At 42.3% G+C, this 18,448-nt stretch overlaps 1 protein-coding gene across 2 annotated transcripts in view; it reads left to right on the forward strand.

Moving 5' to 3' along the window:
* Nucleotides 1-7,231: 7,231 nt before the first annotated feature.
* Nucleotides 7,232-18,448, forward strand: part of HOMER1 (homer scaffold protein 1) — a 137,234-nt gene continuing 126,017 nt past the window's right edge. The window contains exon 1 of one of the 2 annotated variants that reach the window (XM_064642548.1): nt 7,232-8,348. In XM_064642548.1, coding sequence (XP_064498618.1) covers nt 8,344-8,348 — 5 coding nt within the window. In that variant the 5' untranslated portion in view covers nt 7,232-8,343. The remainder of the gene's footprint in view (nt 8,349-18,448) is intronic. The other variant, XM_064642547.1, reaches the window with a different exon arrangement.

Raw genomic sequence — 18,448 nt, forward strand, 5'->3', positions numbered from 1 at the left:
AAAAACCTCAACCCATTTACATGAATCTTAGACATAGGAGAAACTATGCTGAACTATGGTAACAGAATTCAAATGTAAAGCCAAGTGTTTAAGGTTGGGGGATGACAGGAATGAGATTGTTTGTGTAATCTTAATTCAGCTATTTTTTGTGTGCGAATTATGCTCACTTAGTAAGTATGTCCTTTAGTCTGCTGAAACAGAAATCCTATTAACAATTCTAACAGCTAGTATTCTCAAAATCTTGAGTTTCCTTGAAGATGGAATTTTTTTCTACTTAGAAAAAAATTCTTTCCTCAGAGGGTGGTAAAGCACAGAAACAGGTTGTCCAGAGAAGTGGTGGATGCCCCATCCCTAGGAGTGTTCCAGGCTGGGTTGGATGGGGCCTTGAGCAACATGATCTAGTGAATGGCATCCCTGCCCATGTCAGGGGGATTGGAACCAAATGATCTTTGAGGTCCTTTCCAAACCCAACCATTCTATGATTCTATGGAAAGCACTCATGCTAATTTCAAGTTCATCCCTCAGCTAGAGTTGTGTAAGTATTGTAGCAAGCACATAAGTATTGTTCCCTAGGACAGAATTCAGCTACTATAACTTTAAAATCACCCTCTCTTCTTTTCATTTAGTTTCATTTCTCTTACTCTTCCACATCAAAACCTTCTTTAGTAGGGAGATTTTCTTTCACTGCAGATCATCTTCAAAGAAGATCCATCCTATTTGTTGAATGAGGTAGGAATTCTGTGCAAAAAATATCTGCAGTCATGTCACTTTATCAAAATGAAAGGAAATTACAATATTGGTTCATGCAACCTCAGTTGTGGAATTTCTTACCCTTGATAGGCTAATGTTACAACCTTTTAGTGCACTCTCTGAATGTCCTTAAAAGATCTGAATGATAAAAGATAAATCCCGCCCTGTGGCATCCTATGGTCCCACATGGGCCACCAGCAGAACAGAGTAACTCCACTCTTCAGAATAGCTAGTACCTTGTCAGGCTTGAGAGCTGGGCCTGTGCAAACCTGATAAAGTTCAATAAGGCCAAGTGTGAGGTCCTGTACAGGGATCAGGACAATCCCAAGCACAAATTCAGGCTGGGGATGGATCTGGAGAATGGATCAAGAGCAGCCCTGAGGAGAACTTGAGGGTGTTGGTGGATGAGAAGACATGACTTGACAATGTGCACTTGCAACCCACAAAATCAATGGCATTCTAGGCTGCATCAGAAGAAGAGTGTCCAGAAGCAGTCCAGGTTGAGGGAGGTGCTTCTGCCCCTCTAGTCTGTTTTCATGAGACCCCATCTGAAGTACAGTCCCCAGCTCTGGACCAACCTCCCAGAAGAATGGAAGAAGATTAAAGGGGGGGGGGGAGGAAGATATTCAGCATGTTTATGGCCAAATTTCAGTTTTCTGCATCACAGCATGTAGATGTTAGTATTTCTTAAAGCTTGGTCAAAAGCCCCTCACATGAAGAAAAAACTTTGTATATGCTTGGACTTCATTCTCAGCAGCAGCTAAAGTTCAAACACATGGAAAGTCTGTGAAAATAGTTGGAAATTCTAGATTTTCTTCATGTAAAGATTTACAGAAAGAATAATTTTCTGCAAATATGACTTTTTCAAAGTCTCAGAAAAACCTATCTCTAAAAAGGAAAACTCAGGCAGAAAATTAAGCAAATTTTTCAAATATTCACAGACTCTATTATTGGAAGGTCTACAAGAACTTTTAAAAAACAAGTAGGAAAGAACTGCTAAAACCAGAAACTAATTATTCTAAGGCAATCTCACATTCACTAGTGAATTAATATTTCATATACTACAAGTGTTCAGACCCTGAGAAATAAAAATATTACATTATTATTTCAAAGAGAGGAAAAACAGATATAGAATTCATGGGTGATGTCTGGAATTCGTTAATTCTGTTAGAAAGCAACTTGGTCTGGTTTGACAGGAGGGGCCAAAAAGAAGAATGGCATGTGATTGCTATGACTTATTCTTTCTGAAAACACAGATCGTATTGTCTGTAATGTAAATATGACTAAAAAAAAACTTTTATCAGTATGTGGTTTCTCAGATGTGATCCACAAAGGACACACTAGAAAAGGAGACTCATTGTGTGCAAGTACAGTTTTGCCAAGAAAGGATACTGTTGGGGAGGTTTCATTCCACAGTGCCATGACCACTGCATGATTGCTGCATTTCAAAACTCATATGTAAAAAAAACACTGATTTTTTTTACAATATTTTTATAATCTTCAGCTGAAGCTGCAAAAATATCTGCAAAGATTTTGGGAAACAAAGCTGAGTGATGTATCTAGATAAACTTGGCAAAATAAAACAGAAATGAGAAGCTGACATAATCTGTCTAGTGGCATAAACTTTGTTTTCTGTATGGTCAGAAAAAGCACTGGAAGAAATAACAGCTACTGATAAACCTAAGTAAGAAATGAAAGCATTACTCGGGGATCAGTATCTTAAAAAAATTCCAGTAGGGGTGTAGTGCCACAGAGCTGTGTAGGAGATGTGCAATATATTTCTAGTGGCAAGACAATGAAATGTTGGAAGTGGGTGCTGGAAAATTAGCATTCACTGGCAATAGGATAGAGTTGGAAATATTGGACTATAAGGCATCTCAGGGAATTATGTCATACGGTTGCTTTCAGAATCAAATCTAGTCTTAGTTTGAGAGTACCGCATTTACTTGAATATAAGGCAACACTTACGTTTCTTCATCTATTCTAGGAGGAAAAATAGTGGTTGTAAAATTGCTCCAGAACCTCTCCAGGCCCACCTGATATGACAGTGAAGATTTTTCTAGAGTGATGAAAATGCAGACAAAATCTTGGGCTCAGGGAAGAGGATGACATTTACTCTCTTCCCTTTTTTCTCTACTTCACTTATAAATTAAACACAGATCCTGCAAGGGGAAATGATGGAGAAGTGATCCCACTCACTGTAAGAATCATGTGTGTGGGGAGGGAAATCTGTGATTAGACAGGAGAAAGGAGGGCAAGGAGAAGATATAAAGGAGTAGGAGGAGGGAAGAGACACTAAATAGCAGCAATGGATGAGAAGTGAGGCAAGTGTGAGGTGCTGGCTCCCTTATCTTCAAAGGGAATAAACACCCTTGATTTCCTTAGGGATTTTGGAATTTACACTCATCTGGTATTAAACAAACAGCAGCTGATGTAAGAGAGCAGCAGTAGTAACTGAGTCCAGAGCCCTGGAGGAAGTAGTGCCTGCAGGCTGTGAGCTGCCAGAGCAAAGATGTCTCTGTCCTCACAGTTGCCTCTGCCTCCTCCCACATGGAGCCAGTGATGACTGCCATCTGTGATGGCTTCTTTTGCACCCAGTCCTTGTTTGGGAAGGCTACTCTTGAAGATATGAGCTTCCTGAAGAGCAACAACCTTTGGAGTACCAGAAAAAATATTTATAGCGACTTTATACTTGTTAATTTTGTTAATTAGCTCTTTTTGCTCCCTTGCTTGTATTAACCTCACCCAAAATATTTAGAGAGCACCATAGTATGTTATATTGGATTTTAGTTTGATAAACCAACCAAGCCAATTTTTGGATTTTTACTCTCATATAATGGCTCAGAGGTTCCTTTAACATCCTTAAGAGTTTCTTTCTGGTTTTGGTGCAGCTAGAATTCCTTTGTTTTGAGTGTGTTGACTAGAGCTGAACAAGCAATTGCAGTTCACATCTTTCCAGTGTCTAATCTAGCAAAATGGGATTCCCCTGTCTTTTCCATGAGAATGGTACCTCCTAACCAATGTGCAATCAAGTGGTAGAGATCTGGTTTTGCACGGAGAAAACAGGTACCACTGAAGGTTAGGCAAAATGCAGACCTTGTTGGTGTTTCTTGATTTTTCAGCTCTGTACTTCTGCTCTTCCAGGACTTTGAGCAGGCCAGTGGCCATGTTGATACACAGCAGGCTTGAGATTCAGACAGCACAGCCATCTGGGGGTTTTTTCCCATCTACAGGTATCCCATTGGGAGTTTCAACACAGCACTCCTTTCAGAGGTATTGATAAGTGCTGCCAAGCTTACAGGTGTTGCCCCAGCTGGTTGGCCATTCCGGGCAAGGGTGTCAGAACTGAGTTTTAATAGCTGGCTATGAATATACATGCCAGGAATATGCTACTTCAGAGCAGTAAATGACAGTCTTTCTCCTGTACCACCCTGTGCTTTTCCATGCCTGAAGCCATCCATCTCTTATTTGATTGTAGCATTATTTGGTATTTTTGTGAAGTAAGAGCCACCGTATATTTCCATCAGGCAGCATACTCAAGACTACCTCCATCAAAGTGCTCTAGACACAGAAGTGTTCTAAAATAGCAGGGGGAAACTCCAAAACAACTAACTTAGAGTTGAACCTCTTCTCATCACTGTTAAATTCTCTATGTTATATTACTTCAGCCCTCAAGATGAGATGATTGTCTATTGTTTCCCCTGTTAAGATCTATGATTTAATCACCTGGCTTGCTGTCTTTGTATCTGCATGTTCTTTGTATCTGCCTTAACTGACGTAGATCACCAGGTTTTTTATCATATGTTAATCTGGGAAATGGCAAGACGGATAAGTGATTTCAGTAAGCTTGGCAAGCATAAACAGAGGCTCTTTCCACAAGATAACTAATGTTAAGTCAACCAAATCAACCTGGAAACTGATCAAAATTGTAAAAGGGTGTAATTGAGACAAAGTTGAAAGCTTAGAGAAAGCTGTCAGACAGTTACAGAGGAACCGTAACAGTAAATATGGAAGGGAAATAAACGATTAGGTGGACCTTCTACACTTAGCTGTAGTAATAAACTAACACTGTTTAAAGGAAGAATTAAGAAGAAAAAAAGATGAATAATGACATTTAATTGGAGTGATGCTTTCTTTGTCCCTATAGCTCTGTTCCCCTGCTCAGGATCATATCTATGCCCCTATTCATATTTTATTACTTACAGAAGGGCATGAAATATATAGGGCACTTATTTCATAAGTCAGTAAAGACATTCCTGGTATTCCACATTTTTCTTTGCCTCTAACTCTGTTCACACCTCTGATTCTCAAGTGAACACTCAATTCTTTACCCCAGGGTTCAGTGTGTGTTTGGTTTCCTTTATATTTTTTTTTCTTTTATCTTCATTCTTGGGAATTTCTGGTTTAGCACACATACTGTAGGAAAGCATACTTCATGCAAGACAAATATGTGAACAAGGTGAAAGGCAGAGACAGATGGAACCATCTTTGTGATATCTAAACAAAATGCTGTGAACATAATGAAATACTTAAGCATTTGCATTACTGTGTGAGCTTGAGCTGAAAGAACAAAACTGATGCAACAGTTACTCATATGTGGATTTAAAGCCTTAGTTTCTTTGCTGTTGACCTGCTATTACTGCATGCAAAATATAATTTGGGACTTTTAGAAGCTAATGAATATAGATTCCTAGCTACTTGACATCAATGAATGAATGAAGCGCTATGTGCCGTTTATGCCTGATTAGTCTTCATTAATTTTTATCATGGTCCTTTTCACTTTAATCATATGGAAGAAAGAACTGTTGTGAATCTTTGTTTTCCTCCCCTGCCCCAACACAGGGACTGCACTAGTTTTACTGACAGAAGCCTGTACACCTAGTTTGATTTTCAGAGGAAAATACATAGAGCTTTATATGTTTCAGAGCTAGCAAGTGAAACCCAACCAGCAAATGACAATGACAGTCCAGAAAAATAATGCAGCCTCATCGTAACTATGCGGGTAGGTTCTAAGAATTGCCCACGACAGACTTAGACTGTTGCCAAGTTTTTTTAGCTTAGTGGCTTTACTTTAGCTTATGAGGTATTGTGTGAGAAATGAGAAATGGGAAACTGAGGAAGCTGTTCTTTTCTGCAGTGAGGCAGTATGCCTCGCTGCTACTGCCAGCAGCAGTAATGATTCATGCTGGGTTTCCTATGCTTGTTCTTGGTTAGAGAAGGTTTCCCTTGATATCTAATTTGTCATTCTTGCTCTTTCCATAGCTGATTACTTTTATAGGTCAGAATGTTGAGACAAGGGTCTGCAAAATATGTGGATGTGTAAATTAAAATAACTTTCGGAAATATCTGACTCTAGGGAGATCAGATTGTTAATACTTTCTCTTTCATTCCAGCCTGTTTCTGGGATACACATGGTCCCAGTAGAGGTCTTATGAGAGGACAAACAACTCTCTGTTAAAGCAACAGCTGTGAACATCCTGTGGTTGGTTTTGTCATGCTTTACAATCCCATAACATACATTGGTAAAACTTGGGTGTTCTGCAGTTTTTATGTGGGGATTGGCACCTAGTATTGTATTGCTATCTCCCTCTTATGCTCATTGTAGTTTAATGTGCCTCTGGTGGCTACATCATTTAAATAGGAAAATACCATGAAAATATTGAAATTCACCCTAGCAAAGAGCATGTTCCTTGTGGAGTACTCCAGTGCCATCGGCATTGTCTTGGAGCAGTTAGACCTAATGTTTATAAATTCAGGGAATCTCGGAGAGTTACTAGAAGTATTTGCAGAACCTAAGATGAAATGTATATACATATAAGTAGTGTGTGGTGATGGAGCTTGAGCTACTCTGATGGATCAGAAGCAGCAATACATGCTGCTTGCATTGCACCGTTGAAGAACTGAGCTAGATATTGTAGTCCTACCACGCTCAGTGCTGGCCCTTCCTTTGCGGTAGTACCAGCACGGACGTGCTGTAACCTACATTTTTTGCGGGGACAATTTTAGAATGGCTGCCGCGTTTCTCTCCCGTTTATCCGGTAACGCCGTAGGGTGCGAAGCGTCCGCAGAACAGAGGGACGCGTGTTTGACAGGGGACTTGCCGCCTTCGAAGTGGAGAGCTCTGCCCTTCGCTCCCCGAGGGCAGGGGGCTGGGGAGCTGCCGCAGACGCGCTCCGGAGCGGGCCCCGCGACAGGGGCCGTTCCCCCAGCACGGGCTGTCCCCGACGGGCCGGCGGGCGCAGCGTTGCCATGGAGACGGCGCCGCAGGGCCCGAGGGCGGGAGGGGGCGGCTCGCGCACCGCCCCCTCCCCCCGCCGCCCTGCCCTATTATAGTAGCGCTTCCGGCCGCGCGGACCGCTCTGACATCATCCTCCGCACCCCGGTGACGTCAGTGCCCGGAGCGGGCCGTGACGTCGGTGCGTAGGGGCGCGCGGTGACGTGTTCTATTTAAAGCCGGCCGGGGGGAGGATGGAGGCAGAGCGGGCAGGTGCCGCCGCGGGCAGCAGCGAGGTGGCCGCGTGCGCCGCGGGGCTGTAGGGCAGGGCGCGGCTCGGCTCGGCTCTGCCCTCCCCTTTCCTTACCCCGGCAAGGAGGAGCGGGACGGAGCAGCGGGCTGCACGCGGCGGCTGCGCCTGCCCACCGCGAGGGGACGGGCGGGCGGTGGCGGAGGTGTGAGGCGGAGGCGGGGGATGCGAGCGGGCAGAGGCAGTGGCCCGGTGGCGCCGGAGCAGCCGGGCACCGCCTGACGCGGCGTCGCTCCCTCATTCCCTCCCTCCCTCCGTCCCACCGGCGGGGCTGAGCCCGCGGCCCCGCCGCAGAGCCGCGCGGGCTCGGCGGGGGCAGCCCCTCCCGCCGTCCGCCGTCAGTGACCGATCTGCCGCGGCCCAGGACGATGTTCTCCTGCCCGCCGCAGAAGAAGGCGTGACGGCGAGGAGCGGGCCCGCCGTCGTGAGAAGGAGGAGCGGCGCCCCGCATCTCCGCAGCCGGGGGTGGGCAGGCGGGTGGATCGGGAAGCGCGGCGCCCCGGTGCCCGCGGGCGACGCGCGGCCGCAGCCCGCCGGTAGCGGCCTCACGCCGGGAGTCAAATGCCAGCGCCGGTGCCACGGCTCGCTCTGCCTCCTCCGGAGAATGCATCCGTGTCCGCCGCGCTGCTGGCGGCGGTGCTAGGGGGAGCGGCGGCGTGGAGCTTTGCGTGCACCGCCTGCCCCATCCCGCTCCGCCTCTGAGGCACACGGAGCCCTTGGCGGCCGCGCACGTCCCGGCCAGAAGCGCCGCAGCCCCCGCCAGCCCCTCGCAGAGAAGGCGAGCGCCTCCCCGTCCGCCCGCAGGAGGGGACCCGTCCGCCCCCGAAGCCGCCGCTGCCGCCTGCCCGGGGGCCGGAGCCGCTGCCTGCGGGCGCCCGGCGGGGCCGGCGGCCATGGGAGCCCGGCCCGCGGGGGGCGCTCCGTAGGGTGCGGGCGGCCCCGCTCGGCCCCCGGCAGCTGCGGCGAGCCCAGCGCAGCGTCCCCGCCGCCACGGGGCTGCGGAGCTGCCGGCGAGGCGAGGAGCGCCCCGGGGACGCGGCACCGCCGGTGCAAGGCGCCGCTGGCCGCCATGGGGTAAGGATGTCGCGGGTGCAGCCGCGCTGATGCGGGGGTGGGGGCGGCTGCCCGCGGAGCGCTGGAGGTGCGAGCGGGCGCTGCTGGATGCGCACGGAGGCGAACGGTCTCGCTGGAGGGGTGCGCCAGCGGCAGGAATCCTGATGCAATCTGTGCTGTGCATCAGCCCGGTGAAGGGAAAGCGGTGCTATCTGTGAGGGGCGTATCGCGATCCGCAGAGGCTCGCCTCCGCCGTAGCCACATCGGATCGCTGGAAAAGCCGTCTTGGCTTCCAGTTCCCCACCTTGAGGACCTTTCCTGGGTCGTTAAGGGATGGTCAGTCCTGAAAAGGAGTGCGTTAAACTCGGCGTGCTAAGGTGAAATTCCAGAACAGCGAAAGCTCGCTTTAACTCTTCTGGAGTCTTCAGAGGATATCAAACAACATGTGAATTTCCCAATAAATTGAAGGAGGCTCTAAGTAAATAGGCTTTACAGCAGGTCCCCTAGTAAAATGGTGCATCCACTTAAGGTTTTAAGGAAATGAGAAGGAATAAAATCGGTAAAATTAGTCAGATATTATCTAAATTAATAGATAAAAAATGACAAAAGATACCTGTGAAAACTTTCCACAATGGTATTCTTACGAATTTGTGTAATGAGATGAAAAAATAATCCTTGCTACGGGGCTTGTCTGATAGTGGAATGGTAACTCATCCATGTTCAAAAGCAACAGAAACCCGGTGTGATTTGGCAAACTGCAAGGTGGAGGCAGATTTTTAATGCATTAACAAGATGCTATTTTTATGAGACTTCATGACAATAGTTCAAAGTCTACAAAAGTTACAAATCATGTCCTTTGTATTTTGTTCACTTAGGAATTCAAATGTGAAATTAATGTATTACTATGGAAGTTACAGGTGTCTCTTTCCTCTAGCCACTTAGGACAATTGGATTCTTCAATTTATTAACTTCCTTGAATGTGTGGTGATAACAGCTGCATCCTTGTCTCTGCCCTAGTCACTTGGGTTCACACTACAAGATGTAGGAAGGAATGATTCCTTAGGCTGTTTTATTTTTCTGATATCTCTCCTTCTATTAAAAAAAAATCCAAGCAGAATAAACCAAACTTGCAGCTATCTACATATCTAAGAAAGTGATGTGGTACAAAAAGCTGCTGAAAAGCTAAATAATATTGTAATATTTTGGGATATATATGACTGCTAGGCAGTCACAGGTCTGTGTAGCTTTTAAAATTAAAATAATGGAAACCCTCTCATTTATTTAATATCAGTACTGTGTTTGTAGATATTTCAGTTAAGTCTATCATATTATGCACCCAGGGAGCTATTGAAGAGGAGTAAACATCCATTCTTGAGAACTCCGATGCTACTGGTGTTTTAGTGTCATTGCTTCTTAACAAACAGTACAAATCCGTATCTGTAGAGAGTTGAAATAATCTTAAACACTGCAGTTGTTGGTGTGATGATTTGAGTAAGTATCTTGGCACACTGAGGTCAAGAAGACAATATTTGCTAGTAAAGATTTTTGAGACTCTTTAGACAGTACACATTGGGTATTGCAATATAGAATTCCTTTGCAGACCATTTTCTAACAAAGTGGACAAACCCAGAAATGTAGGTATATTACTGATAAGCTTCCTGCTCTCTGTGAGTGAGCACACCCAAGATAGGGCTAGCACCTACTCTGGATCTGTGGTTAAGTATCAGACCTTTGCTACTGTTCAGAGCAGAGGTCTTGATTCAGTAGCTATTTTGTATTAATTTCTCAATGCAGTTGTCCATGGATGTCAGAGTATTTCTAGACTGGACTCTTAATTCTGCAGTTGTAAAAACAGTCTTATGATACTCTAGTAAGGTTTAAAAATTGAGTGCTCTAGAAGCAAGTTGCAAAATGGTTGGTAATTCCTGAACTAGTGCCGCACAAGGGTCTGTGTATTATATTCGGTATTTCATGGGTACTGCTATGCTGTGTAGGCTTTTACAGTCATCTTGTAATACATGCTGGAGGAGAGTTTACCTATTCCAGTGGTCAGAACACAGAAAACTTGAGATGGGGGAGGGGAGTTAGCTTGCCAAACCAACAGTGGCTTTCTTAATCTCATTTGTTATGTTGAAGAATTCACTGTTCTGCCAGTAGTTCAGACTGGCACATTGAATACCATCAGGCAAGCCAGGTAATTATGCACTGTGTATGTGGATACCAACTGGTGAGTGACTGGGCACTGGGCCAGTACTGCTATTAAATATTTTTTTGAGAAACTTGAAACTAGAGAAATGGTCTCCAGAGCAGTTCAGGAGGCATTCTCCTTGCTGCTGTACCATCTGTGTGTGTCTCTCATCTCACAGGAGAAGGTAAGTGAATCAAGCCTAGGGATTTTATAGGCCAGATGTCCACTCTTGTTTCTCTACTTGCCAGTCTGTCTCACCTCTTCTAGTTCATTCTCCCTGTTGCATAAACACAAGTTCTTACTGATAGTCACTGTTGAGTGATATAACCATTGTGGACACCCTTTTGTTGGGTTGACCACAGAGAATATAGTGTTCTTTAATAGGAAGACATAGGTGTAAATAAGAGGACCTCAGTATGTTCTGTCCTAGTTCATAACATGTCTCTCCTGTATTCTCTGTGTTGAGTGATGAAGAATTTATCAGTGTAGTACAGTCTTCTTTGAGCAGAGCTTTGATTACAGTAACAATCCTCTAGAAACAGCTCTAAAGTAAATATACCCAAGATGTAGCCTAGTAGTAGATGTAGCCTACTGGTAGCCTAGGCTGTTATATACATTGACCAGGTAGTGAATAGTGATTATTCTGAGTTGGAAGGGACCCATGAGGATCACTGAGTCCAACTCTTATGTGAATGGCCAGTGTGGGGATTGAACCCACAACCTTGGTATTATTAACACCATGCTCTAGCCAACTGAGCTTCAGTTGGGACCCATTGCCGTATTTTTCTGGTCATTGATACTGATTGTACTTCAGGCTCTGGGCAGGGGAGGTAGAGATTTGCATTAGTGGACTATGATGCAATCATTGCTTATGCTGGAATGAATACACTTCTTGCTAGACACAGTGAGAAAGCTGAACAGCTTCCAGTGAATTCTGGTAGGGATGAGAAGTTGGTGTCCTCTTAAACATAATCTCCAGGGTTAATTTCTGATTTATTAGTGGGTAATCTCTCCATATCTGCTTTTCTTTATGGCCTTCTGTGCTGTGGACAAATATCTAAATTTATGTTATTACCTTTTCCTTTCACCCATGCTGAATTATAAGGAATTACAAGGTATAAGCTTCTGTAAGATATACTCATCTCTGTCATGTAATGTTAATCAAGGTGTTTTTGTAAAGACTTGACTTCATCTTTTCAGTTTTGTTGGGCTATATTTAGTATGTTATCTTCATAAAGGTGGTTATGATATGTGTCATATATAATATATTGGAGATGGCAGAATTAGAATACTAGGGTTCTTAAGTTGGCTAGAGAATATTGTGGAAGATTAGTATTTTAGGGTATACTTATGAGTGTTGCGGTTGCCTGGAAATAAGTATTTTGATTTTTGGAAGTCTGTGGCTGTTTAATCCACTCCTAGCTGTTACTTTATTTGAAGGATGTGGAGTTAGTCAAATGCATTTCTTTAAAGCACTCAGGATCCAGGGTCCCATTTTGAAGAGAGGATACTATAGGAGTAGAGGAATTGAGAGATCATATGAATTCTAAACTGTAGGATGTCATGATTCTTGCAAAGCCCACTTGAAGTTTTAAAATCTAGAAATATGTGAAAATTTATACTCTTTGAACACATGAGACAGATAACTCCTTGTGTGGAAATTGGTTTTGGTTTGCTGCCTGTTAACTTTCTTTTATAGGTATTTCCAAACTACAGTCTGGCCCTGAAATGTTTCAGTTTTCTTTCTGTAGCTGGGTAACGAGACATGAACACTACAAAGCTGTTAGGAGCCAGAAGCTTTATTGACTGCTCAATTTGACCAGACTCAGGTTCTTCAACATGTTTTTCTCCCACAAGACTTAATGGTAGCTTTCCCAAAACTTTATCTTAGCAACACTTGCATCAGCTGTGCTTCTCTGACACAGAAATATTGCAGACAGTAGAGCAGGTGTAGCTTCTTGGCAGTAGTTCAGTGTTGCTGCAATTCCTGGCCATCTTGCTTTCTCAGGTAAAATGAGGTGCTTATTGTGTGAAAGCAACAGCAGCAACGTAGGTTATGCTGTCTTCTGTAGCAGTGTGGAAAGTGTAACAAATACTCAGATAACACCCACAAAACTTGATCATCTGAAAAGAATTAGTACCGTATAAATACCATGACAGATAGACCATGTGTAAATCAGCTTGAAATGGTTCATAAACTACTTTTTAGGCAACATTGTGTGGAGACCTCTACCATGCTTAAATTACCTTCTGTCACAGAGGTTTTATGACTGCAAAATAAGCGTGAGAAATCTAAACCAGATCTTCAGGCCTGGCAACATATTAATGAGTGTCCTCAGCACCATGGGGGATAACTTCTGTGCTGATTTAGTGAAGGTATTATGCCTTAAGGTTGCAGTTGGTCTGTTTCAGCATTTCTGTACGTTATTAAGATTATGTAGACCAACTCTTTGGGTAAAATCCTAGTTCTGCTGAAAATAAGCATTTAAGTCCTTCCAATTCATCATGTTGAGATGATTTTTTTTCTCAGTGTCTCAAGGTAAGCATTAGATAGAAGCTTTGTGCACGTGTTCTTGTGATTTCTCTCTTCCAAACAGTGCTTGCCCTACCACAGTTATTATTATCTTTGCAGTACTTGTAACCAGATGTCAAACCAATAGCTGAGGAAATACATAGTCTTAAAGCCATAGAGATCACAATAGCTTGAAATTCTGTAACAGGGCTTCTAATCAGGAGAGGCAATAACACTTAATTAGCATTAGAGTGTTTCTGGTTGCTAGTTAGTTAAAGTTTTAAGTAGACTTTAGATATCACTTTTATGGGAACTTTTTTGCAAAACATTTATTCTTTATGATTGTCTCTTAAAACTGTAAGTTGATTTAAAGCTCTTAGCTGATCAGTCTTTAAATCACTGCTTTCTAAATCTGTCTGTCCATTAGTATACTACAAAGAAGAACATTATCCTATGATGTAAAACTAATTTACTAGTAATGTCTCATTAGTATAGGTACCTGGGACAACATTTTAGTTGAGGCTATGGTTTTTCAGAGTACTTCAGATCAGTGACCATCTAAACAATACAGATATTTCATACAGATTAGGATTTAGTTCTTGGTAAGGTTTGGAGACTTGGCAGGGAGCCAGCTTCAAACCATATCACCCTTTAGATACCATATCTACTCTTTAGATACCTGTGTTTGAAGCTGTTGAGGCCTAAAGTTATTACCAGGAACCAATGTTCTCTTCTAGTTCGGAACTTTAAAGTTTCTTACTTAGAGGTGCTTAGCAAGGAAGTGAGTGTGGTGTAGGGATACCCAAATCTGGAATGGAACTCACATAATTATATGTAAAAGTGCCTGTGTTTTAGCAATGTGCACTTTATATCTGAGAGAGTCCCGCACTTGAGGGAAATCTCAGGCTTCCCCATGTGCCTTGGTTATAGTGTTAGTAACAGGTAACTGTAATAATGAGCAAAGAGACAAGATATTCTGTATTATTTGAAGTAGAAATAAAAATCAGAGTTCATGTCTTCTTTTTTTTCTATTTCAAAAATACCACGTTACGTTGAAACATGTATTTAAAAGCCCTACTTAGGTGAAAGCTTTCTATAAAAAAATTTGGAAGAGCATGCTTTCTCGTTTGGGGTTTTGTGCTGTTCTTCCTGCAAGGCTTTTTCAGATATGGTGCAATGGGTGTGAAAGCACTGCATTATAAAAATCTCCTTTTAGATCCACTTTTGCTGGTAGGCTTCTTTTCCCCATTCTGTTCCAAGTTTTTTATATTTTCCAAGGCTTGGCCATGTGAGATCCACCAAAATTAGTGTTCAGGACAGGGAGATTAGAGGGGAGAAAAGGTTAGAGGGAGCTGTGGTTTTATTCCACGTGGGACTTGTACCATGGACTCTGTTGTATCTACACAGAGGTGATATTGCTCCATTCTGCAAAGTAATGGAACTGTGTTTCTGTACTGTATTGATTTTCTGGAACTGCATCACAGACATGCTTCTGGCAACATACTACGTTCTGACATGCTTCTTTGGTGGCAAGTAGTGGTGAATGCCAGTAATTGTTAATAAATTAGTCTAGGGAGACAGTGTTTAAACATGCAATAGATATGCTGGATTGCCAGATACAAGCATATATTGACATTTCCAGTAACTAGTCATGATATTTTTTTTTTAAGCTGCAGATATCAAGTTATCCAACTTAAGCAGTCTACATCACTTGTTTTGTCTAATAGCTTTTACCTGAATAAAGAGGGAAGAACTTGAAATACATAGTTCCTCTCAGATTTTTCTTCTTCCTCCACCTACATACTGATGATTCACAGGCACTGTTTTGTTGATCTTTGTGGCAGTACTCTTTGCCAACATCTTGATTGTTAAGTTTTCATGGAGCCACCAAACAGTGGGAACCACAGAAGACAGGGACTGCTTTTTCCAGTTGTCTGTTGCAGCACCAATGTTTGTGCAGCGAGCCAATCCAATACTGTAACCCAGCTGACTGCAAATACAGGGACATGCACAAGGGAAGTGCCATTAGAGATGGGGTAGACCTACCTTTTACTGCAGCAGTGTCTGTTTATTCTCATGGGAGTGTTCAAAAAGATCCAGACTCAGAGCTATCCCTGTTCAAGTTTGCGCTCAGTTTTGAAGCTCAGGTTTGGAAAGGTTTTTTTAAGACTGTCCACTAGGTTGAGTCTCAGCTTATTGAGAAATAGAGGGTTTGCACCTTTCTATAGTGTATTTAATAGTTTAAAAAAAACCTCAAACAGCAAACCCCCCCAAAAAATGGAAAACAAAACAAAATCCCAAACAAACAAAAAACCTCAAACCAAACTATTATGGGTAATATTGCCAGGGTTTAAAATTTGGGTTTCTAAAATGCTCTTAAATTACTTATTCCGTAAAAAGTATATTCTAGTCTCGGATTCATAGTTAGTCTTGAAGCTCTTCTTGTAAGAGGACATATGTTGAGATCCTCCTTGGGTTTTAAAAACTGAAGAATGAGCTTTAAATGGTCAATACTTTTCAGTGAAGTATTCATGAAATAAATCATCTTTGAAATGTATTCTCACAATTCCTACTTCTTACGCCTATTCATTTCCAACGGAGTGCTAACCATTGCTTGTCTATACAAAAGGCTAAAAGAATGTACTGCGTGATATTGGTCAAAACAGTGTTTTCTCCAACACATGACTTACTGTGGTGTATGCAGCCATGTCAATCTTCTTAGGTATGAAGTGTTTTTCATACCAACAAAAGTAAGCATGCATAATAATATATATTGTATAGCTCTGTCAAATGATTGCATGCAGTAAACTGAGGTCCTAGGCAACTATTTCAGTGATTGTCTTTGAAACTGGAACACCTGTGCTTTTGCACTAGTAATATTTTTCACTGTGTGACTAAAGGAGTTAACCTGCAATTAGGAACATTTCTCTTGGATTAACTTAGTTTCAGCTTCTGGATATGGATTTCCAAGTGCTCTTTTAACATCTGAGTAGACATCCCTTCCACATCAATATTTGTTCTTGTCCTTTTTACAAAACATTAAAGGAACTCCTTTGCTTTAGCAAGCCTATTGCCCAGGCATCCAGAGCTCTCTGCGTAGGGAGGAACCAAGTTTCTACGAGGAAATGATTGACAGTGCTTGGGAATAGGTGGTATCCTGCTGATTTGAGTCCAAGGTAGTCATGGTTCTTCAGAAGCACTGCACAACTCAGATGGCAACATGTCTACCTATGTATGATAGTAAAACTCTCAGGATCTTTGAGAAGTTTTCAGGAAAAAGACACCAGTGCTGAAGCACATTATTAAATAATGATCCTTTTTGGTTGAGTTCTGTGAAACATGAGCACGTAATGGTAGATTCTGTGATTTACCTCACATCTGAATGTAAGTGCTGCCTGTGTTTCTTACAATGGATCCTGATGGGCCACGCAAGATCTGAAGTAGTTTTTACTGATAATTATGTGTTTGGTGACCTTAAATGTAACATAGATATTTTAAAAAAATCTTCCACTTTTGTCCACGTTAATTATAGTTTTTAAAATCAGGTTGCAACAAAACCTAGAATAGTTCTGTTACTGGGATGGATTGATGAAGTGTTGTAGGGGCCTTTAACATATTCTATTTACTTTTATTGTTGGCATGATTTGAGAGTTAGTATTATTCTAAAATAGAGTTCTCACACAAAGAAAGACGATCTGCTTTTCCCCAATTGTTCTTACAAAGAATAATTTTACTTACCATGAAAATATATTTAAAGAGTCCTTCTCTTCTGCTCCTTAGTAACAACCTTAAATCCTAGATTTAAAGAATACCGCTGCTCTTGAGTGCTCAGAGATGGACATGGTACTCCTCAAATCCCTGGCACTAAGTCAGCCTTAACAGATAGGATCGAAATCTAGATCTTGTAAAGGTTACCTTCTGTTCCACCATCTTGCTTGTCTTTTTGTCTTGGTACTTCTGCCACTGACTATTGTTTTTGTCAAACTCAAGACTTTGCTGATTCAGACAACCCTAAATTATTTTATCTTACATATATGCTGTTCATCTTCTTGAAGAACTGTTCCTCTTTATTTGCTTATAAACACTGGAAACATTTTTGCAATGAAGTATGGTATTAGTACTTCCTGTTCATGGCATTCTATTGATGAGGTTATGGACTCATGTATCATACTGTGTATTCTCTTTCTAAACACAAAATCTTTTAGTAGTGGAAAATGGCAGTTTCTGCTATATGGACTAGTATTTGATGCTTCAGTTAAGCCTCTTTTGGACATAAACATGTGAGCACCTAAGTGCTCCAATTTTGCAGGAGTATGTTGTGTTTAGCATAGGCTATAGAATGTTTTTAAATACAACTTTATTTAAAACTGACTTTGCAATACAAGCATTCTGTAGCTAACTAATGAACCTACTTAGTTTTGGCCACTGTTCATTTCATGAACAGAAGAGCTCTAGGGCTTGTACTGATATTTGTGGAAAGGAGTGGGTGAGGGAGGCTTTTCTAGTTCTTGGTTCACACATAGGTGTTGAATGCTTTGAACTCTACCAGTTCATTCAAGTACTGTGTAAGGAAAATTGTTCCTGCTCATAAAAAAAGGTCATGCTGAAATAACTGACTCTTAACAAGCACTGATTCCTGGTCTTTGATTAGGTGCTTCCTGACTAGTAGCAGGCATTTATTGCTGAATGTTTTTATTGAGTTATTAAGTATAAGCCTCTAATGTAAGCAATTCAATTCCATGTGAAATAAGTAAGAAAATTCCAGATTTATTTATCACACAGGCATTTGAGCCAACACTTCTGCACAAATTATATGGTATCCATTTTGTTGCTCAGTTTGTCAAAATGCTAAGCAGTTTCCTGAGACATGATTTTTTTGTTTTTGTCTGAGTAAAGGAGTGACACCTATCTTGAGGTTAAAACTGAAGTATGTGCCTTTCTTAAGTATAACTTAAATCTTGAAATATTGTTTGCAAAGTGATTGGTAATCTAGTTCTAGTACCATTACCACATTGTACTTGTCTTTATCAGCACAATCAAAGCAAGCACATGAGCTGTCAGTGGAGAAATGTTTCTTTGCATTATTTCAATAGCAATACCCAATGATAGTACTGATACAGCCCTTGTGTTTTGGGAACAGTCACGTTCACAGAATCACATAATCACAAAATGGGTCAAGTTGGAAGGCACCACAGTGGGTCATCTGGTCCAACCTCCCTGCTAAAGTAGAGCCGTCCTAGAGCATATGGCACAGGATGGCATCCAAGTGGTTCTTAAATATCTCCAGTGAGGGAGACTCCAAAACCTGTCTGGGCAATCTGTTCCAGTGCATGGTCATCCACACAGTAAAAAATATTTAGGTGGAACTTCCTGTCCATCAGTTTCTGCCCATTGCCTCTTGACCTATTGCTCAGCACCACC

The sequence above is a fragment of the Pseudopipra pipra genome, chromosome Z, assembly GCF_036250125.1.
Source record: "Pseudopipra pipra isolate bDixPip1 chromosome Z, bDixPip1.hap1, whole genome shotgun sequence".
Taxonomy (NCBI): domain Eukaryota; kingdom Metazoa; phylum Chordata; class Aves; order Passeriformes; family Pipridae; genus Pseudopipra; species Pseudopipra pipra.